The sequence below is a fragment of the Salmo salar genome, chromosome 15, assembly GCF_965601325.2.
Source record: "Salmo salar chromosome 15, fSalSal1, whole genome shotgun sequence".
Taxonomy (NCBI): Eukaryota; Metazoa; Chordata; class Actinopteri; order Salmoniformes; family Salmonidae; genus Salmo; species Salmo salar.
The window spans coordinates 40,916,253-40,939,930 of NC_138305.1; the positions used below are offsets into that span (position 1 = coordinate 40,916,253).

The 23,678-nt window shown below is 43.6% G+C and overlaps 1 protein-coding gene across 2 annotated transcripts in view; it reads right to left on the reverse strand.

The window, feature by feature from the left end:
* Window positions 1-1,584: 1,584 nt before the first annotated feature.
* Window positions 1,585-23,678, reverse strand: part of LOC106571355 (rho GTPase-activating protein 18) — a 66,696-nt gene continuing 44,602 nt past the window's right edge. The window contains exons 1-15 of one of the 2 annotated variants that reach the window (XM_014144343.3): window positions 21,051-21,253; window positions 20,824-20,864; window positions 14,718-14,941; window positions 14,303-14,363; window positions 12,336-12,502; window positions 9,250-9,415; window positions 8,448-8,539; window positions 8,169-8,246; window positions 7,770-7,929; window positions 7,318-7,400; window positions 7,011-7,217; window positions 6,754-6,900; window positions 6,141-6,268; window positions 5,760-5,815; window positions 1,585-3,981 (exon numbers count right to left, since the gene is read on the reverse strand). In XM_014144343.3, the coding sequence (XP_013999818.1) occupies window positions 3,887-3,981; window positions 5,760-5,815; window positions 6,141-6,268; window positions 6,754-6,900; window positions 7,011-7,217; window positions 7,318-7,400; window positions 7,770-7,929; window positions 8,169-8,246; window positions 8,448-8,539; window positions 9,250-9,415; window positions 12,336-12,502; window positions 14,303-14,363; window positions 14,718-14,941; window positions 20,824-20,848 (1,689 nt within the window). In that variant the 5' untranslated portion in view covers window positions 20,849-20,864; window positions 21,051-21,253 and the 3' untranslated portion in view covers window positions 1,585-3,886. Of the gene's footprint in view, window positions 3,982-5,759; window positions 5,816-6,140; window positions 6,269-6,753; window positions 6,901-7,010; window positions 7,218-7,317; window positions 7,401-7,769; window positions 7,930-8,168; window positions 8,247-8,447; window positions 8,540-9,249; window positions 9,416-12,335; window positions 12,503-14,302; window positions 14,364-14,717; window positions 14,942-20,823; window positions 20,865-21,050; window positions 21,254-23,678 lie in introns of those variants that run through there. The other variant, XM_014144342.3, reaches the window with a different exon arrangement.

Below are 23,678 nucleotides of genomic sequence, written 5' to 3' on the forward strand. Positions count from 1 at the left end.
CAGAAAGAATGAGCCAGGAAGCGAACTGCCTTTATAGCCAATCCCTTTGGTTTCACAAAGCAGCTACTAGGACAGAAGCTCAGTGCGAACCTGGCTTGTTCCAAAGAGGAGATTGACCAGCACATCCAGAGCACATACAGTGACAAGGAGCAGGAGTTGGGGCAGTGTAACATCTTGATACACCCACCAGCACCAGTCACAGAGTTTGACAACAGGGAGCTACTCCTGAAAGAAGTACAGGAAGTTGTGAAGAGGGCAAGGTCTAGCTCAGCTCCTGGACCAAGTGGAGTCACGTACAAGGTCTACAAGTACTGCCCTCTGTTACTCAAGCAGCTCTGGAAGATCATTAAGGGGCAGAGAGAGAGGAGAACCACCCTGGAGCTCTACAGCAGCTCCACTCCAGCTCAGCACTGGTGTACAGACAGCATGGACATCACCATGACCCAGTCAGGTAAGGTATGATGTCTTAAATGTGTGTGGATTCGAGCTGGAGCGCACACGATAACATAGCTCAAAGTAAGAACAACTCTCTTTCGATCTCTCTCTTGACCGCTCTCATTCTCTACCTCTCTCGACCTCTGAATGCTCAGCTATGAAAAGCCAATTGATTTTACTCCTGAGGTGTTGAACTGTTGACTCTGCTGGTCATCTTTGAACGTCTGGAAGAACGATCTGGCCTAAATAGCCATGTACTCTTATAATCTCCACCCGGCATTAGCATTTACATCTCAAACTGCTTGTTGTATTTGTGTTGTGGACATCATTGTGTGGCAGTGTTTAGGTGGGGTTCTGTTTAAAGGTACATGGAGGACAGAGGCAGTCAGGAGGATACAGATAGCTCAAGAGGTATGCTTAGATATGCAGAAAAATAAACTTTTTTTACATCAAATTTTGAATAATGTCTCTAGATTGCAAGAAAAAGGTGTTTGAATTCAACATTCTCCAATGTACTTTGTGCCCTCAGATGTTTGCGCATGAACCCCCCCCAGGCAGAGTTCACATTTGTTTTCATGTTCAACATAATCTCAAATGATTCACAAATTGTCCTGTAAATTGTAGACTACTAAATCTAACCTTGCTTACAGTATACCCTTGACATTTCTGTCTTCTTTGGGTCTCCAACAGAAATCTCTTATTTTTAAGAACATCACATTACAAGTATTCTGGATGACACCGTGGAAAAGGAACAACAGTAAAGGTTAGCATGCTGCACAAAGCTCACTCTAACCCACAAGTGCACACATTTTCTTTTGACTTTCAAAATATGACCATGTGGTGTCGTGTCTCTCTGTGTGTCCCCTGCAGATGTGAGGCTGCTACAGGCCATGGTGACCTCTGTGTGTGGCCTAGTAAAGTCTAACCAGCACCAGCCACCTCAGTTTGTCCAAGTCCCCTTCCACCACTACAGCCAAGCCCTCCAGGCCACCGTACAGGCCCATCAAAGGAAACATGGACTACTCATGTAGGCACAAGCAAAACAGAAAACAATATTCTCCTTTGGGAAAAATGTGTTCGCTTTGATTTTCTATTATTGTTGTTTTTAATGTATTTTATTGTGTATAAATGAGAACATTACACACTAAATAGGAGCAATTACACATTTATTTACAAAAAGTTTAGTGGTCATTTCAGAAGCAGTATAACAACATCAAATGGGACATCTTTCAAGTCATATTCACAGTATCAAGAACAACATAAGGGCAGGTAGAGTGTATAAAGTGTATAAAATACAGTACATATCTGAAATAATGTTATTCATGTTTTCTAAATTGAAATGATCGGACAGACATTGCATTATTCAAAACTGATCCTTCCATCGAAAGTACCTTTTGACAACTACACATGTTAATGTTATTAGGAAGCGACCTGGAATGCTAGCTTAGGACCACAGCTTGAGAACCGGTTCTACCCAACACATCTACCCAACACATATTCATATGAACACAATTTTAGCTAGCAGGGTTGAGGTCAATTCCATTTAAATTCTAGCCAATTAAGAAAGTAAACCAAATTCCAATTCCAATTTTTCCCAATTCAAAAGCTTTGAAGAGAATTGGACTGTCAGGGTATTTCCGGAATTGACTGAAACTGAAATAGAATAGACCCTGGTAGTTTGGAGAGGCCTGTATGCTACGTTTTAATTATCTTACAATGGAGAATAAGCTGCACAGTAAAGAAGCAATCCATTACAATATACTGTTTCCTCAACTGTTGTTTTCTTGGTTTGGGGCATTTACTGTATTGATCATTACCACCACAGATTACTGTTCAGTGGCTCTCCTCAACTCCTCAAGCTCTTGACAGTTGGACTTCCAGTAGCATACATGTCAATTAGGGGAGTGCTTTATCCCAAACAGTAAGTACCCTGTACACATGTGGACCTAACACACCACAGGGCATCCATTTCAGAGAAAGAGCCCTCATCTACTTAAACTGTATTCTAAACTACAGTAGACAACTTTAACACTTCTGTAATACCGGTCCCGCTGGGTCCAGTGGTCAGCCTTAACGTTACCCCCATCCGTTATCCTTTAAAGGCTCAGTGCACTCAAAAACGTGATTTCCTGTGTTGTATATACACTCACCGGCCAGTTTATTAGGTACAATAGCCCGTTCACAAAGATGCATCGCACCAATAGACAATTTGACACGTGGCTGTGGCTTGCTATATAAAGCAGGCAGAAAGTCACCGAGGCATTCAGTTACGGTTCAATTGAACGTTAGGATGGGAAAAATTTGTGAGCTAAGGGACTTTGAGCATGGTATGATCATCGGTGTCAGGCGCGCCGATTCCAGTATCTCAGAAACGGCCGGCCTCCTGGGCTTTTCACGCACGACAGTGTCTAGGGTTTACCAAGAATGATGCGAAAAAAACATTCAGTCAGCGGCAGTCCTGTGGGCGAAAACAGCTCGTTGATGAGAGGTTGAAGGAGAATGGCAAGAATCGCGCAAGCAGGCGGGCCACAAACAGGCAAATAACAGTGCAGTACAACAGTGGTGTGCAGTACGGCATCTCGAAACTCACAACTCGTCGATCCTTGTCAAGGATGGGCTATTGCAGCAGACGACCACATCGGGTTCCACGCCTATCAGCTAAAAATATAAAGCGGCTCCAGTGGACAATTGAGGAGTGGAAAAACATTGCCTGCTCTGACGAATCCCAGTTCCGGTTGCATCATGCTGATGGCAGAGTCAGGATTTGGCGTTAGCAGCACAAGTCCATGGACCCATCCTGCCTGGTGTCAACGGTACAGGCTAGTGGCGGTGGTGTAATGGTGTGGGGAATGTTTTCCTGGCACACATTAGAACCCATGATACCAATTGAGCAACATTTGAACGCCACACCTTGTAGAAACCGCGCCACAAATAATTCAGGCTGTTCTGGAAGCAAAGGGGGGTCCGACCAGGTACTAGATGGGTGTACCTAATAAACTGGACCGTGAATGTATATTTCCACACTATGAGGTTGGAATAATTCTGTGAAATTCAAAAAATTATGATAATGCCCTTTTTGTGTAAGAGCCGTTTGAAAAGACCGCCTGAAATTTCAGCCTGTTTCAGTGGGATGGAGTGAGGCCTGCCTAGCGACATCACCAGGCGGTATAAGTTTCAAACCTCTCTGCCAATCACAGCTAGTTATCAGGTTACATATCCCTCCCATTAGGCTCATGCAATCAGGCCACTCACTCAGACCCGACAGTCCTATCAAAATTCATGCTTGAGAAATTGCCCTTTGCAAATAAGCACATTTTTGTTTCTTTTTTACCATTTTAATGGAAAACAATCACAGTAAGGTACTTTATTTGTTACCCAGAAATTATTTGATATTGAGATAATAAATGGCTGCATTGGACCTTTAAGACATGGCTGGCAGGGTGTGAGCATCCTATCTCTGGATGACCCACTTGATGACCCACTTTGCACTGGGGTTCAGCTCCAACAGGTCTTTCATATAGGTATCCTCATCCAGACAGCGCTCCTCTGTTCAGGAACAACACACAGCAAAGAACTAAATCAGGTACTCTCTGACATATTGGGAAGGTGACGCTTTGAATATGGTCTGAATACAGTCTACTGTAGGATGTTGACATATCTTAATTTTTTTAAGTACCAGTCAATAGTTTGGACACACCTACTCATTCCAGGATTTTTCTTTATTTTGTTATTTTCTGCATTGCAGAATAATAGCAAAGACATCAAAACAATGAAATAACACATATGGAATCATGTGTTAAACAAGTCAAAATATATTTTACATTTGATATTCTTCAAAGTAGCCACCCTTTGCCCTGATGACAGCTTTGCACGCTCTTGGCATTCTCTCAACCAACTTCATGAGGTAGTCAACTGGAATGCATTTCAATTAACAGGTGTGCCTTGTTAAAAGTTAATATGTGGAATTTCTTTCCTTAATGCGTTTGAGCCAATCAGTTGTGTTGTGACAAGGTAGGGGTGGTATACAGAAGATAACCCTATTTGGTAAAACCAAGTCCATATTCTGGCAAGAACAGCTGAAATGAGCAAAGAGAAACTTTAAGGCATCAAGGACAGTCAATCCGGAAAATTTCAAGAACTTTGAAAGTTTCTTCAAGTACAGTTGCAAAAACCATGAAGCGGGATGATGAAACTGGCTCTCATGAGGACCGCCACAGGAAAGGAATACCCAGAGTTACCTCTGCTGCAGAGGATAAGTTCATTACTTACCAGCCTCAGAAATTACAGCCCAAATAAATGCTTCACAGAGTTCAAGTAACAGACGCATCTCAACATCAATTGTTCAGAGGAGGCTGCGTGAATCAGGCCTTCATGGTCGAATTGCTGCAAAGAAACCACTACTAAATGACACCAAAACGAAGAAGAGACTTGCTTGGGTCAAGAAACACAAGCGATGGACATTAGACCGGTGGAAATCTTGTTCCAACCGCCATGTCTGTGTGAGAAGTAGAGCGGGTGAACGGATGATCTCCGCATGTGTGGTTCCCACCGTGAAGCATGGAGGAGGAGGTGTGATGGTGTGTGGGTGCTTTGCTGGTGACACTGTCTGTGATTTATTTATAATTCAAGGCACACTTAAACAGCATGGCTACAACAGCTTTTTGCAGTGATACGCCATCCCATCTGGTTTGAGCTTGGTGGGACTATCATTTGTTTTTCAACAGGACAATGACCCAACACACCTCCAGGCTGTGTAAGGGCTATTTGACAAAGAAGGAGAATGGTGGAGTGCTGCATCAGATGACCTGGCCTCCACAAACACCCAAGCTCAACCCAATTGAGAGGGTTTGGGATGAGTTGGACCGCAGAGTGAAGGAAAAGCAGCCAACAAGTGCTCAGCATATGTGGGAACTCCTTCAAGACTGTTGGAAAAGCATTCCAGGTGAAGCTGGTTGAGAGAATGCCAAGACTGTGCAAAGCTGTCATCAAGGCAAAGGGTGGCTACTTTGAATAATCTAAAATATCAACTACATTTTGATTTGTTTAACACTTTTTTGGTTACTACATTATTCCATAGTTTTGATGTCTTAACTATTATTCTACAATGTAGAAAATAGTAAAAATAAACAATTGTCTACAAGCTTAAAAATCCTTCTTTAACTTGTCTCCTCCCCTTAATCTACACTGATTGAAGTGGATTTAACAAGTGACATCAACAAGGGATCATAGCTTTCACCTGGGTTCACCTGGTCAGTCTGTACACTCAGTGTGTTTGAGATGGTTTGTGTGTTGAATGACTTTGCACACCACTATGGAATACTTACTGATATTGCCTCCTATTTCATAAAGGCACAGGGCTTCTCTCTTCACAGACACAGAGCTAGAACACACAGACGACATGGTGAGGGATAAATAAAAACCCATGTTACAAATATAGAGTGACATTCCAATACAATGTCAGAGCTATGACATTTTAGTTTTATGTAACAGATGTGGGAAATCTGAGCCATGCAGTGCCACTGAACTGATTTGGAGCAGAAATAACAGTCTCCATTGGCTGCTCAGTTATACCACACACAGGGTGTAAATGTCTCTGTACTGTAATTTTGCTGCACTCAGAATGCAATCCTTTGGTGTATGACGGGCGTGACAGTAGTTCCCCAGGGAGGACGGGGTCAGGGGAGAGGGAGGGGTGTTGGTCTCACCTCTTCTGGCTGAGGAAGTGGCTGAGGACGTCAGATGCCTGCAGCTCTTCAGTCAACTGGACAGCCATGGAGACCTTAGAGAACTGAGGGGCCTGGACCCTGATGAAGCCCTGAGAGCTACTGTCCACCTAAGGATAGACAACAGACATGTCTCCGCTAACCATCATAATAGTGTACACACTATAGTGTAGCTACTGTACTTCATACTACACCAATACAAACTGTACACCAGCTATATTATTATACAACATATCAAGCGTTTCTTGAAAATTGCACTTCAATATCAATATCCTTTGAAGGTATTCAAATTCTATTTTCAATTATTCAATTTCATCATAAATCCATATTAACCATTATGCAGTTTCTTCATTATTAAGTAATTTTTCAAACAAAAACATTGCAATTCTATATATGTCCACTAGGCGTCACAGGGGAGCCATTCCCTTTTAACTCAGTTGAACCAGGAAGTGCAGAAGGCATTTGAGTTGAGTCATTCACATATTATCCTCTTGATTCACTCAGGAGCATGGGTGTTCCCTCAGCCATAACTGCTTTTCATTTACCATACACAGGTGCTAGACAGACGTCCTCCTTTGTTTTCTGCTGCTCTCACCTCTGAGGGGGGTTTCTCCTGTTTTTCGGGTTTCTCTCGGTCATAAGCAATCTTCTTTAAGAGTTTCCTCATGGCACGGTCTTTGCTAATTTTCTTCTGGTTCTCCGTGTTTTGTTTCCTGACTTGGTTCATTATGAATTTAGGAATCTGAAGTGAAAAATGTATAATAACATTACAAATATGGTACCAAAGTGCATTTTCAACTACAGTAGGCCTATAATGTATCTATGTGAAAAAGGTAGAAGATTAGAGTGTACCGTCCAGAGCAGGTTTTGGTATCGGATGAGCAGTCGAACAATGTTGGCGGTCTCTGTGGCCATGGATAATTCCTGCTGCATACTGATCTTGTTGCGGAAGCCTTTAAACATGAAGATGTTTGGAGCCATCACCACGGCAACGTTGTTCAAGGTCATCTTGTTCTGCTCTTTGCGATCTATGACCCTCTGAAGGAACTCCATCAGCGCCTGAAACCATCATAAGGTACATTACAATGTGTCCAACAGACACCATGAGTCTACACTGTATTGGCTGGAGTACTAGCACAGAGAAAGTAGTTCTATCTACCTTCAGTACATCACGGCTGGACTCTGGAAGTAGCAGAACCACTAAGTTGAGAGCCTGCAGCTGTTGCTTCTTAGTGGGCAGTTCTGTAAGGCAAGCCAGCAAATCACAACCACAACGGGTTGGTTTACTAACCCATAACTCAACATATGATAAAACTCAAAGCGAATCAAGCTACATTTGTGAACGAGTATACCACAGGAGGTTGGTGGCACCTTAATTGGGGAGAACGGGCTCGTGGTAATTGCTGGAGCGGAATTAGTGGAATGGTATTAAATACATCCAACATGCAGGTGTTTGATACCATTCTATTTGTGCCGGTCCGGCTATTATCATGAGCCGTTCTTCCCTCAGCAGCCTCCTGTGGAGTATACATATAGTGCACCATTGTGAGAAAGTGTGTAGCATAAGGAAAGTCTGGTGCATAATGTAGTGCAGTATATAATGGGACTGACTGAGCACTGCCATGAAAGCACTGAGGTACTCCACAGTGAGCAGTGGGTGGGGCAGCTCCCTGATGAAGAGCTTGAGCAGGCTGGCTGCATCGTGCTGCTTCAGACTCTCCCATGAGAACAGGCCCTCATAGAACTTCCCCTCCAGCTCCACATGCACCGCCTGCCAGCAGGACACATATGTTAATATGCACACATACATTATAGGCTTCATCACATAGGCCTACAGTACAACACTCATCATAAATTCCACACAGTCTGTCACCACACTAGCCCTTCCGTTAGCCAAATGTTCATTTCTCTATAGCTACATTATGCTGATTTTACAGCATGCAAATCCTTTCCCAGACACCGTATAGGCATAAACCATGAGTACATCTATCAACAATGATGAACAATGACCTTGACTCTTGTGGCTGATCCGGGTATCCGTAGAAGCCCCTCTGTGTCCAGACCCTCCTCCTCTATGTGAAAGATGAGCTGGAAACAATAGAACACTCTTATAAGCTTTAAACACCAAATCAACAGCACATATGAGAATACCATCACCACTACAGCAAACTGCAGAGAGTTATACTGCAGGGCACACATTTAGACATACTGTATGATTAATGTGAACCGGGATCAGATTAAAGTGAACCAGGATCCCTAACTGTGTTACTGAGAGGTTGTGCTGCTCACCCTCTGCAGTATGATTGGCACCTTGGTCCCTGGCTGTCTCCTCTGGTCCTGCTCCAATAGGGTGGCCAGGGGAACTCCAAACAGGCCAGACTCTAGAACACAGACACAACAAACATCATTTCATCAGAGCTTCCTGAGACTAAGGGGGCTTTCACACCAAATTGGTTTGGAGCGTTTTTTTCCAAACCCTGGTGTGTTTCCCCCCTTAGTTCGGTTTGTTTGGACAGGTGTGAACACTCTATCCACACTCGGGAGCGCACTAAACAATACACCATGGTTGGCTCAAAAAGGGGGGTCCATTCGTATCGTGGTGCGTTTCGCTACAGGTGAGAACACAGTCCAGACCAAATACAGGGAAAGAACCACAGGTATTATTGCTTGCTTGAATGTGAGCATTGGACTAAATAACTTCATATACCTGAAACATTATGTGAGTAGCAGCGCATTTATGGCTATTGTGCTGTTTCCTCCCACATGTTGTTGGAAAACCAAAGTGAAAGTACTAGGCCTATGAAGTTTGGGACACACAAGTTATGCTTCTTGATAATCGTAGATGGATTTAACGTGAGCATTTTTCTCCAATAAACAAATTACCTGCATGAACACATGGTTTTGTTTAGGCATTTTAGTTTGTTTGACATTTGGCAATGTGAAACCAACCGGACCAAATGAAAAAAAATACAATGTAACAAATAATCAAACTCTGATTCGAACTATAGCTCAAAATGGGATAGTTATTAGGGCACTTAGATATACTGTTATATAGTACTTCCATGCTAACATTCGTAGCATACTGGCTCACCTTTGACCTTGAGTTTGACTGCTTTGTGGGCCTTGAGGTCGATGCCTGCCGTGTCAAACAGAGCGGTCATCTCTATCAGTACCAGGCGGTGCACCTTCTTCATATCCTGAGGGGACAGGTCCCCCATCTTGGTCAGCCCAGTCTTGTCTCTGCTTAGCTTGAAGTTCTGTCACACAGAGAAGAGAGAAGCAGAGGTTAACATAGGCAAGTTAGCAAACCGAACATAATTTGAGTATCTGTGGTTATACTTTAATGTCACCACCAGGTGTCCCTAGAGCCAGAGACTAAAATGCACAAGTAGGCTAGAATAGTTTGGACTGTGAAATGTATTAGACAAAAAGTACTCAAAGGTTCTGATTGATCATCTGTGCAAACGGCAGCATTCAATGTCATATAAAACTTACACTAGTACACAAGCGGAGGGGGGATATAAGAAACAAGATATAAGAAAGCTCAGGATTTTTTGTTGTTGTTCTTGTTGACAAACTTTGGGCAAAAAAGTAGTTCCATACTTCCAATCATTTTTTAAACCAATACCGGGTTACATTCAGACGATTCCCGTGACGCCTGTGAGGGTAGTAGAACAAACGGAGAACACCATCGTGTTGCTGAGAGTTCATTCGTTTCTAGCCCAAACGGTTCGGATGCTACAGACAAAAGTTGGCACATCGGCGGTACAGACTTCAGATGAGTCCCATGGGGCTCATGGGAGTCATGGGCTAAACGGAGAACACCATCGTGTTCATGAGAGTCTCATCTTTCCATACAGTGGTCATATTAGTTGGGACGCTACATTCGTTTTCGTGAGAGGACCGATTTTCAGGATGTCTCCTGGTCTGACAAACACCGCTGTAGCTCTGTCACTTTCTACCGCGGATGCGTAAGGCTGTGCCTTCAGGAAGTATTTTTCCACATTTTGTTGTGCTACATCCTGAATTTAAAATAGATTTCTTTGTCACTGGCCTACACACAATACCCTATAATGTTAAAGTGAAATTATGTTTTGTTCAGAAATGTTTACAAATTGATTAAAAATGTATAAATTACATGAATTACAAATTAATTAAAAATCCAAACAAATATCTTGATTCAATAAGCATGTATCCTTTTTGTTATGGCAACCTTAAATAAGTTCAGGAGTAAATATTCGCTTAACAAGTCACATAATAAGTTGCATGGACTCATTCTGTGTGTAATAATAGTGCTTAACATGATTTTTGAATGACTACCTCATCTCTGTACCCCACATATAAAATTTTCTGTAAGGTCCCTCGAGCAGTGAATTTCAAACACAGATTCAACCACAAAGACCAGGGAGGTTTTGCAATGCGACACAAAGAAGGGCACCTATTGGCAGATAAAAGAAATAGACACTGAATATCCCTTTGAGCATGGTGAAGTTATTAATTACACTTTGGATGGTGTATCAATACAAAGTGTTATGTTTGGGGAAAATCCAATAAAACACATAAATATCTTCATATCTTCAAGCATAGTGGTGGCTGCATCATGTTATGTGTATGCTTGTAATCATTAAGGATTGGGGAGTTTCAGTATTTAAAAAAACAGAATGGAGTAAGTACTGGCAAAATCCTAGAGGAAAACCTGGTTCAGTCTGCTTTCCACCAGACACTGGGAGATGAATTGACCTTTCAGCAGGACAATAACCTAAAACACAAGGCCAAATCTACACTAGTTGTTTACTAAGAAGACAGTGAATGTTTCTGAGTGGCTGAGTTACAGTTTTTACTTAAATCTACTTGAAAATCTATGGCAAGACCTGAAAGTGGTTGTCTAGCAATGATCAACAACCATTTGACAGAGCTTTAAGAATTTTGAAAAGAATAAAGCTCTTCGAGTGTAATCAATTATTGACTACGGGGTAAATTAGATCTTTTTGTATTTCATTTTCAATAAAAACATTTTTTTTATATAAACTTGTTTTCACTTTGTGATTATGGGGTACTGTGTGTAGATAGTTGAGAAAAAATATATTTAATCAATTTTGAATTCAGGCTGTATACAACAAAATGTGAAATAAGTCAAGGAGTATGAATACTTTCTGATGGCACTGTAGGCGAATGGGGTGGATTGAGACACAGCCCATACAAAAAAATGTATATCTCTAGTTTAAACAGACGGATTTCAATGGGAATTGTTTATTATGTTAATTATACTGAACAAAAATATAAATGCAACATGCAACAATTTCAAAGATTTTACTGAGTTACAGTTCATATGAGGAAATCAGTCAATTGAAATAAATAAATTAGGCCCTAATCAATGGATTTCACATGACTAGGAATACAGATACGCATCTATTGGTCACAGATACCTTTAAAAAAATGGACCTCATAATGGGCCTCAGGATCTCGCCACGGTATTTTTGTGCATTCAAATTGCCACTCGATAAAATGCAATTGTGTTTGTTGTCCGTAGCTTATGCCTGCCCATACTATAACCCTGCCACCACCATGGGGCACTTTGTCACAACATTGAGATCAACAAACCACTCGCCCACATGACGCCACACACATGGTCTGTGGTTGTGAGGGCGGATGGACGTACTGTCAAATTCTCTAAAACGACGTTGGAGGCGGCTTATGGTAGAGAAATTAACATTAAATTATCTGGCAACAGCTCTGGTGGACATTCCTGCAGTCAGCACGCCAATTGCACGTTCCCTCAACTTGAGACATCTTTGGCATTGTGTTGTGTGACAAAACTGCACATTTTAGAGTGGCCTTTTATTGTCCCCATTACAAGGTGCACCGGTGTAATGATCATGCTGTTTAATCAGCTTATTGATATGCCACACCTGTCAGGTGGATGGATTGTCCTGGCAAAGGAGAAATGCTCACTAACAGGGATGTAAACAAATGTGTGCACAAAATATGAGAGAAATAAGCTTTTTGTGCATACGGAACATTTCTGGGATTTTTTATTTCAGCTCATGAAACATGGGATCAACACTTTACATGTTGTGTTTATATTTTTGACGAGTGACACTTCCTGTTTTGACATGTAAACTTTACTCCAGCTGAGAGGCTCAGTCAATCTGTGTGGTGGTGTTAATGTTTACTCACAGGTAGCTTATCGTCTGTGTCCGTCAGAGCCTCACTGCTGGCCTTTGAGCCCTCCTTATAGCTGAGGGCCTGATCAGAGAAGGACAGCTCTAGGTTGATGTCAGTCTCAGGTTCAGACACACTCTGCTCAGAAGGGCCAGCCCCATTCCCCTGCCCCACCACCTGACCTGTACACACACACACACACACACACACACCACGAATCTGAGCCATGGACATTACAAACGTTGTCAATAAGCTAGAATGAATTCACTATTTATAAGACTTAAAAAAAGAGAGCGAATAATTAATACAATTTCAATCAAATCAAATGTATTTATTTATATAACCCTTCTTACATCAGCTGATATCTCAAAGTGCTGTACAGAAACCCAGCCTAAAACCCCAAACAATGAAACAACAACTTGTTTTAATATAGACTATGTCAAAATACCGTTACAGGCACCATAATTGCTCCCAGTGGGCATATAATATTAAGGTAGACTATGGAGGCTTTTACGAACATCCAAATGAATAACGAGTGCAGGCTAAAATAATGATAAAAAGGGGAGGTCCGCTCACTGTTTTGCTGCTTCCAAACTTGATCTTTTAATAAAGCTTTGGTGATTCATATTTTATTTCAAAGCAGTCTTATTTCAACCCTTTATTGATATGCTGCTATTTGGTGAATGCATTTGGCAGGACAAAAAAACAGCCTTCATTGAGGGGAGGCTATAACTGGTTTTTAATCAAATGAAAAACAAGCCATCTGTTTTTTAAAACAACATTTCTAAATAGGATGGGGTCAGAAGCATGATATCATAAATCGCATCTCTTGTTCCATGGCACTGTGTGCACACGTAGGCCTAAATGTCTTTACGCATAACATTTGCATGACTTTACAAAATACTACACTCCTGTCAATTGTATCGTTGCCTATGTGCGAGGCACATTCTCTAAATAATCTGCCGTTGATATGGCATTATAGGACTGAATAGTTTGGAGGATCATGTCTTTGGTAATCGGATGAGAGGTGCTCTTTGAAAATGGGGATGGATAGCCTACTTGAACAAGCAAAATGAAGTATGCAGGTATGTGTATTGTGAATCATGAAAAAGCATGAGGGCAAAAACCTCCAAAATATTTCAAGGCACTCTCAGTAGACCATTCAAGACCCCTTTACTCCAAACTTGGCTAATGGAGTGGCAGGTAGCCTAGTTAGACCGTTGTGTCAGTAACTGAAAGGTCTCTGGTTCGAATACCCGGAGCCGACAAGGATAAAAATCTGTCTATGTGTCCTTGAGCAAGGCATTTAACCTTCATTTGCTCCGAACAACTATGACTGACCCCGTAAAACAACACATTTCACGGCACCTATCTGGTGTATGTGACAATACAACATAATAAAAATATGCACCTATGTGAAACCAGCCTTGATTAAAGGGATACTTTGGGATTTTGGCAATGAGTCCCTTTATCTACTTCCCCAGAGTCAGGTGAACTTGTGGATGACTGGACGTCTATGAGTATCTACTAGCATGCTAGCAGATACCCATAGACTTCCAATCATTGTGCAAATGCTAGTTAGCATTGGCTAGCGAAACTACCTCTAAATGGTATCCACGAGTTCATCTGACTCTTGGGAAGTAGATGAAGGGCCTTATTGCCTCAAACGAAATGGGGGGAAAACAATAGTTTTTTATGTTTCGAAAATAAGAGATTCACCAGCACAAAAGGCACAACTCTCTTTCAATGGGCACTGAGCGTCACGGCTGGACAGGCTGCGCTGCCTCTCTCAAAATCAATGCCATTATCAACTGCATTACCGTTAGGACCTGCTTTTTGGGGGTCTTAAAACTTCCCTTTAGTGCTGCATGAAATGTTCACTTTTGCGCTTGTTTTTAAGGACACACCTCAAATATTGCCAGTGTGCCAGTTTTTACATGATGAAATTGACACTTGCGCCTACTAGAACTTGTGGTACATACCATCTGTCGTAATATTCCTTTTTCCGTTTTCACTTCTCTCTGTTGACTTTGCTTCATCCTCCTGCAACATAATACAGAATAAAAACAGGCTCTCATCAGAATTCAATATAGCTTATTTTGCACAATTAATGAATCAAACAAGTTTATGTAACTGCTGATATTGTAGAAAGTCGATATGTTTCTATTACCAATTGTGAACAGACTAAAGACAAGACTCTCATTAGGATAAGATATCCAGTTACCCATTACCTCACATTCTGGTGTCCATTAACAGACAATCTCCATGTGATTAGTAATGATGTTAACTGACTGTGGTAAACAAGTCAATGGGTTCTTTCTGCAGTGAAGCATCTCAGGCATGACTGAGTTCTAAAACCAGGTTTGTGCGTGTTAACAGGACCTGTGGTAGGCTGACCTTTGACTCCAGTGTGCCTGGGAGTTTGAAGATGTCTCTGACGTCAGGTATGTGGTGGTGCTTGTTCCTCTTCCTGATGGTTTCAAAACGTTTCTCTACGGCGGCAGCCTGTGTGCGCGTCAGTGTGAACAACAGCCCCATCATGTCCTCGGGGTCCGACGCTGACTCGTCAAACAGAGTGGCCAGCCCTGCCTCAGTCAGCCATGCCTTCTCCTGTTCCCCCTCTACAGACAGACAGACGGATGCACAAGTTCAGTTAGGTTGAGTCTTATTACTTGATGATACACCAAAAGAGCTGTAGTATGTTAATGGTAAAGTCTAGGTCTAAAGACTGAATAATAAAGAAACAAACTAATTCATATATTATTTCTGTGTAATAACTATTATATTATGCATTTTCTCTGTACCGAGGAGTGGGAATAGAAACAAACAAGGACATGAAACAGGGAAGGATGTCTCACTCCTAACCCTTTACTCCAGGGGTTCCCAAACTTTTTTTGTCCCACGACCCCATTTTGATCAAAAGAAATCTGGCAACCCATGTGAACCATATGTAATTAACAGCCAATGTTAATTTTGGCGGGGGGCTATGACAGTCAATTGAAAAAACATTCTAACAGTATTTCTGATTGTCTTCAACTCACCATCACATACTTTTAATGTGGGGCTATGACCGTCAATTGCAAATTACTCTGACGGAATATGTCTTATCTCACCACCACTAATGAAATAGTTTGACTGTTTTGTCGGAGCTTCTCAAAGTCTGGGGGCGCGGTCGACAGTACTCACGTCATCAACGCGGTCACATTCAACCTGGATCGACATTTTAACGCAGACGAGAGCACTGAAACCAGCTTCACACAGATATACTGTCACGTCCTGACCAGTATAGGTTTTTTTTGTTATTGTAGTTTGGTCAGGACGTGGCAGGGGGTGTTTTGTGTATGTGTTTAGGTAGAGGGTTATTTGATTTATTAGTCCGTGGTTTGTTAGTCATTGTTCTATGTTAGTATATTTCTATGTTCTATGTTTAGTTAACCTGTTGGGGATAGGGGGCAGTATTTGCACGGCCGGATAAAAAAACGTACCCGATTTAATCTGGTTACTACTCCTGCCCAGTAACTAGAATATGCATATAACTATTGGCTTTGGATAGAAAACACCCTAAAGTTTCTGAAACTGTTTGAATGGTGTCTGTGAGTATAACAGAACTCATATGGCAGGCAAAAACCTGAGAAAATTCCTTACAGGAAGTGGCCTGTCTGACCATTCCTTGAGCTTCTTGACTCTGTTTATAGAAGACTGAGGATCTTTGCTGTAACGTGACACTTCCTACGGCTCCCATAGGCTCTCAGAAGGCGGGAAAAAGCTGAATGATGTAATTCCAGCCCCAGGCTGAAATACATTAGCGCTTTTGGCAAGTGCTCTATCAGAGGACAATGGCCTGAGGCGCGTGCACGAGTCGACCCCATGTTTTTATTTTCTAGCGTCTTTGAACCTAAACACAGATTCCCGGTCGGAATATTATCGCTTTTTTACGAGAAAAATGGCATAAAAATTGATTTTAAACAGCGGTTGACATGCTTCGAAGTACGGTAATGGAATATTTAGAATTTTTTTGTCACGAAATGCGTCGTGCGCGTAACCCTTATTTACCCTTTCGGATAGTGTCTTGAACGCACGAACAAAACGCCGCGATTTGGATATAACTATGGATTATTTGGGACCAAACCAACATTTGTTATTGAAGTAGAAGTCCTGGGAGTGCATTCTGACGAAGAACACCAAAGGTAATAACATTTTTCTTATAGTAAATCGGAGTTTGGTGAGTGCTAAACTTGCTGGGTGTCTAAATAGCTAGCCCTGTGATGCCGGGCTATCTACTTAGAATATTGCAAAATGTGCTTTCACCGAAAAGCTATTTTAAAATCGGACATCGAGTGCATAGATGAGTTCTGTATCTATAATTCTTAAAATAATTGTTATGCTTTTTGTGAACGTTTATCGTGAGTAATTTAGTAAATGTTTAGTAAATTCACCGGAAGTATGCTAGTTCTGAACGTCACATGCTAATGTAAAAAGCTGGTTGTTGATATAAATGTGAACTTGATTGAACAAAACATGCATGTATTGTATAACATAATGTCCTAGGTGTGTCATCTGATGAAGATCATCAAAGGTTAGTGCTGCATTTAGCTGTGGTTTGGGTTTATGTGACATTATATGCTAGCTTGAAAAATGGGTGTCTGATTATTTCTGGCTGGGTAATCTGCTGACATAATCTAATATTTTGCTTTCGTTGTAAAGCCTTTTTGAAATCGGACAGTGTGGTTAGATTAACGAGAGTCTTGTCTTTAAAATGGTGTAAAATAGTCATATGTTTGAGAAATTGAAGTAATAGCATTTCTAAGGTATTTGAATAACGCGCCACAGGATTCCGCTGGCTGTTACGTAGGTGGGACGATTTCGTCCCGCCGACCCTAGAGAGGTTAATTGGGGTTGGACCTTCAATTGGAGGCAGCTGGTTATTGTTGCCTCTGATTGAGGGTCCTATAATTAGGAGTTTGTTTTTCATGGAATTTTGTGGGAGATTGTTCTTGTTTAGCTGTTTGCCTGACAAGACTGTCAAGTTCGTTTTGTTTTGTATACGTTTATGTGTTTTCCTTCTTCACCTAAATAAAAAAGAAGATGAGTGTACATTTTTCCGCTGCGTCTTGGTCTCTACCCTACGACACCCGTGACAGAATCTCCCACCAACCATGGACCAAGTAGTGGAGGAAGCAGCAACAGAAGGACTGTCGGGAATCATGGACATGGGAGGAAATTCTGGACTGGGCTGGACCATGGCACCAGGCTGGGGAATATCGTCACCCACCGGAGGAGATAGAGGCAGCCAAGGCGGAGCGGCGCTGGTATGAGGCTTTATACGCGCCGATGGGGAAGCACGAGAGGCACCCCCAATAACTTTTTTGGGGGGGCACACGGGTAGTTTGGCGGGGCCAGGATTGAGCCGCAAGCCAACTCCCCGTGCTTATTATGGGAAGCAACTGGAGGGGAGAGCGCCGGAGTACGCGGAAGTGCGCACAATCTCACCCATGCGCACGCACAGTCCGGTGCGAACGATCCCAGCCCCTCGCAAGTGCCGTGCTAGAGTAGGCATCCAGCCTGGAAGGAGGATGCCTGCACAGCGCATCTGGCCACCAGTGCGCCTCCTAGGCCCAGGCTACCCTGCGCCTGCTCTACGCACGGCAACCATCAGGCCTCTGCACAGCCCAGTTCGCCCTGTACCAGAAGTCCGCTTGTGCAGGGCTGCTATTTCCATCCAGCCAGGACGGGTTGTGCAAGAGGTGCACTCCAGACCTCCAGTACTTACCCATGGCCCGGTATATCCAGTTCCTGCTTCTCGTGCTGACCCTGAGGTGCATATCCATAGTCTGGCGTCTCCTAAACCAGCACCACGCACCAGCCTTCCAGTGGTTCAGCCCAGTCCAACTCGTCCTGTTCCTGCTCCTCGCACTAGCCCTGAGGTGCATGTCTTCAGTCTGGCACATCTGGTACCAGCACCACGCACCAGGCTTTCAGTGCGTCAGCCCAGTCCAACTCGGCCTGTTCCTGCTCCTCGCACTAGCCTTGAGGTGCGTGCCCCCAGTCTGGTACCTCCACTACCAGTCCCACGCATTAGGCTTCCAGTCCGTCAGCCCAGTCCCGAGCTTCCGACGACAGTGCCCCGTCCAGAGTGTCCGGCGACACTGCCCCGTCCAGAGTGTCCGGAGACAGTGCCCCGTCCAGAGTGTCCGGAGACAGTGCCCCGTCCAGAGTGTCCGGCGACAGTGCCCCGTCCAGAGTGTCCGGTGACAGTGTGCAGTCCGGAACCGAGTGAGACGGCCTACAGTCGGGAACCGAGTGAGACGGCCTACAGTCGGGAACCGAGTGAGACGGCCTACAGTCGGGAACCGAGTGAGACGGCCTACAAGTCGGGAACCGAGTGAGACGGCCTACAAGTCGGGAACCGAGTGAGACGGCCTACAAGTCGGGAACCGAGTGAGACGGCCTACAGTCGGGAACCGAGTGAGACGGCCTACAGTCCGGAACCGAGTGAGACGGCCTACAGTCCGGAACCGAGTGAGACGGCCTACAGTCCGGAGCTCCCAGAGTCGGCCTACAGTCCGGAGCTCCCAGAGTCGGCCTACAGTCCGGAGCTCCCAGAGTCGGCCTACAGTCCGGAGCTCCCAGAGTCGGCCTACAGTCCGGAGCTCCCAGAGTCGGCCTACAGTCCGGAGCTCCCAGAGTCGGCCTACAGTCCGGAGCTCCCAGAGTCGGCCTACAGTCCGGAGCTCCCAGAGTCGGCCTACAGTCCGGAGCTCCCAGAGTCGGCCTACAGTCCGGAGCTCCAAGAGGACAGTCCAGGGTCTTCAGTAACTGGCCTCTGGCAAAGGTATGCAGTGGTGGTGGTTTGGTCAGGTAGGGTTTTAAGGCCTGAGCCACCTCCACTGTAGGAGGTTTGGGGAGGGGGGGGGGGGGGGGGGGGGGGGTGTAGCACAGGAGCCGTTGGTGACGGCAGCCACCCTCCCTTCAGTTTTGGGATTTATTTTGTTTTGTGGGTTTATTTTGGTTATTTGTGTGAGGTGCATCCGGGGTCTGCATCTTTGGGGTGGGGGTACTGTCACGTCCTGGCCAGTATAAGGGTTATTTGTTATTGTAGTTTGGTCAGGACGTGGCAGGGGGTGTTTGTTTTATGTGGTTCAGGGTGTGTTTTGTGTATGTATTTAGGTAGAGGGTTATTTGATTTATTAGTCCGGGGTTTGTTAGTCATTGTTCTATGTTAGAACATAGAAATATACTATCTAGTCTTTTGTAGTTCTATGTTTAGTTAATTGGGGTTGGACCTTCAATTGGAGGCAGCTGGTTATTGTTGCCTCTGATTGAGGGTCCTATAATTAGGAGTTTGTTTTTCATGGGATTTTGTGGGAGATTGTTCTTGTTTAGCTGTTTGCCTGACAAGACTGTCAAGTTCGTTTTGTTTTGAATACGTTTATGTGTTTTCCTTCTTCACCTAAATAAAAAAGAAGATGAGTGTACATTTTCCCGCTGCGTCTTGGTCTCTACCCTACGACACCCGTGACATATACGCTGAGGGTACCATGAGTTTTAATGCTAAACGGGAGACAGCAGGATATTCCCTTTGAGACAGGAACCAAAATTCTTCCTTAGTGACACGTGAATGTGTTGTCTGCAGCATGGAGTCACATGACAGCTCGATCAGCTGTTCGACTTCACTTAACGGCATGTCAACTGAGCCATTCAAACGGATTGGGAAGTAATCCCAAAGCGGTCTTCCAAGGGTTGGAGGTGAGCAGTGTTCACTCGTGTGGGACACTTACTGATGCTGTTTTCTGTTAGAAACATGCACAGCTGAGGAAGGGGGCATGGTTCGCTTTCGAAAAAACTCTCTCCAATAAGAATTCTTTCCTCTGAATCCACTGATCATCTGTAGAATGTTTTTGTATTTCCCCTGCATGCTTGCGTTCAGTTCGTTCCCAAATACTGTATGTCTGCTACATAGGCAAGGAGATATTTCATTTTCATTACATCCATTGTGAATGACAGTTCCTCTCTCAAAGCAAAAAAATCCCCCAACATTTATTGCGAACAAAGGTAAATGCATGGGCATCTCGGCCCTCACAGCTAACGTCCATTTGGAGATCATAAACTGGGGATTTTGAGTCATTCAGTCAGACTTTCCTCTTGATTGCTAGAAATAGCATCAATTATTTGTTTAACAATGTTATCTGACAAAGGTATTGATGTGAGTTTGTGTGCATCTGTCTCCCCACACATTGTTTTCACCATACCAATTGCGGCTGGTAATATGAAAGTCTCTGCAATAGTGTGTGGTTTCATAGTGTAACAGGCAGTTATCATTACAGGCAGCTAACAGTTATCAATATGTCATTACAACAGACCAGTATGTACTGTATGTGCTCTACTAAAGGAATCCTTTCAGACAGTGATCTAGGTAAATCACAAGTCATATACTGTACCATAGAAATAGAATGAATTCATTATATTTCTAATGTACATAGTACATACTCACTGGCGGACTTACCGTTAGGCAGAAGAGGCAATTGCATCAAGTGGCCTCGTAAGCTGGGCATAATGAAAAAATATGTATTTATTATTATTTCTCCGCTCATCACTCTCATTCGGTCTTGTTTCAGCAGGTTGGTCTAAAATGTTACTTTGAAGCAGCAGGGCATATAGTCCTTCCACTATAACAACCCCATCTCATCTCTACTTCAATGAATACTCCTGCTATAGTGTAGAGCTCCATACCATCAGGCACCTTCAGCTGCACCTCCTCCTGTGGCTCTGCATCCCCCTTTCCCTCGCCGCTAAGGGTGATGTTCTCCACCTCCGTCCAGTATTCATCCATGAACAGCTCATCCAGCGAGTCCTGGGAGTTACAGCGGTGGTATGGGGGCTTTCCTGAGGCATTTTTGAGCCGGCTCTGGACACTGTAGCAGCCTGTCCTGCGACTGAGGAAGAAAGAAGGACAAAGTATGAGGACTAGTTCAGTGTGAATTTTATTAGGGTTCAAGTGAGTTATGAATACTACAAGCCATACCATACAACAATGTGTTGAATTTCCAATCTGAACTCTAATGAGAAAACCAACTCTGGTTGTCCGGTAAATATTTTTGAATTGCAACTCTATGAATGCAGTGTTGTCACATATGGTTGTATTTTCCACATAGAAGTTAGTTTAGCATGAACGTGAAGGTTTAACTAATTTCAGTCATTCAATGCAGAACTGTTTTCCTCTGACCGAGTCACACTAAAACACGTAGTTCTGTGCACCCCTGCTGTTAGCTGCTTGTTAGCTGCTTGTTAGCTGGCCCAGGACCAGCCCCTATATTAACCTATTACAAAATGCCAAGTTAGTAGTCTAAAGCTGTAATCCTTACTGGTGAAACAGCCACATCCGTTTGCGATATTAAAACAACAAAGTTACAGCAAACAACGAACACAGTATTGTTTTAAATTGCACATGCAATAAGCATTTCACTGTAAGGTCTACACCTGTTGTATTCAGCGCATGTGACAAATACACTTTGATTTGAATAAAAAGCAGTATACTGTATGTACAGTTTTTTTCATATATATATACTGCTCAAAAAAATTAAGGGAACACTAAAATAACACATCCTAGATCTGAATGAATGAAATAATCTTATTAAATACTTTTTTCTTTACATAGTTGAATGTGCTGACAACAAAATCACACAAAAATAATCAATGGAAATCCAATTTATCAACCCATGGAGGTCTGGATTTGGAGTCACACTCAAAATTAAAGTGGAAAACCACACTACAGGCTGATCCAACTTTGATGTAATGTCCTTAAAACAAGTCAAAATGAGGCTCAGTAGTGTGTGTGGCCTCCACGTGCCTGTATGACCTCCCTACAACGCCTGGGCATGCTCCTGATGAGGTGGCGGATGGTCTCCTGAGGGATCTCCTCCCAGACCTGGACTAAAGCATTCGCCAACTCCTGGACAGTCTGTGGTGCAACGTGGCGTTGGTGGATGGAGCGAGACATGATGTCCCAGATGTTCTCAATTGGATTCAGGTCTGGGGAACGGGCGGGCCAGTCCATAGCATCAATGCCTTCCTCTTGCAGGAACTGCTGACACACTCCAGCCACGAGGTCTAGCATTGTCTTGCATTAGGAGGAACCCAGGGCCAACCGCACCAGAATATGGTCTCACAAGGGGTCTGAGGATCTCATCTCGGTACCTAATGGCAGTCAGGCTACCTCTGGCGAGCACATGGAGGGCTGTGCGGCCCCCCAAAGAAATGCCACCCCACACCATGACTGACCCACCGCCAAACCGGTCATGCTGGAGGATGTTGCAGGCAGCAGAACGTTCTCCACGGCGTCTCCAGAGTCTGTCACATGTGCTCAGTGTGAACCTGCTTTCATCTGTGAAGAGCACAGGGCGCCAGTGGCGAATTTGCCAATCTTGGTGTTCTCTGGCAAATGCCAAACGTCCTGCATGGTGTTGGGCTGTAAGCACAACCCCCACCTGTGGACGTCGGGCCCTCATACTACCCTCATGGAGTCTGTTTCTGACCGTTTGAGCAGACACATGCACATTTGTGGCCTGCTGGAGGTCATTTTGCAGGGCTCTGCCAGTTCTCCTCCTGCTCCTCCTTGCACAAAGGCGGAGGTAGCGGTCCTGCTGCTGGGTTTTTGCCCTCCTACGGCCTCCTCCATGTCTCCTGATATACTGGCCTGTCTCCTGGTAGCGCCTCCATGCTCTGGACACTACGCTGACAGACACAGCAATCCTTCTTGCCACAGCTCGCATTGATGTGCCATCCTGGATGAGCTGCACTACCTGAGCCACATGTGTGGGTTGTAGACTCCGTCTCATGCTACCACTAGAGTGAAAGCACCGCCAGCATTCAAAAGTGACCAAAACATCAGCCAGGAAGCATAGGAACTGAGAAGTGGTCTGTGGTCACCACCTGCAGAACCACTCCTTTATTGGGGGTGTCTTACTAATTGCCTATAATTTCCACCTGCTGTCTATTCCATTTGCACAACAGCATGTGAAATTTATTGTCAATCAGTGTTGCTTCCTAAGTGGACAGTTTGATTTCACAGAAGTGTGATTGACTTGGAGTTACATTGTGTTGTTTAAGTGTTCCCTTTATTTTTCTGAGCAGTATATATATATATATATATATATATATATATATATATATATATATATATATATATATATATATATATATATATAAAAAAGATCAGCAAAACTAAAACCATTCCTCTTAACTCCTAGGCTTTTTCCAAATGACCACACGATGAACGCTGGTTTTGTTAGAATGATTGAGTTACTCATATAGCATAAGAACACAGCATAAACCATGGCAAAATTTGTAGAATTGCCGGAA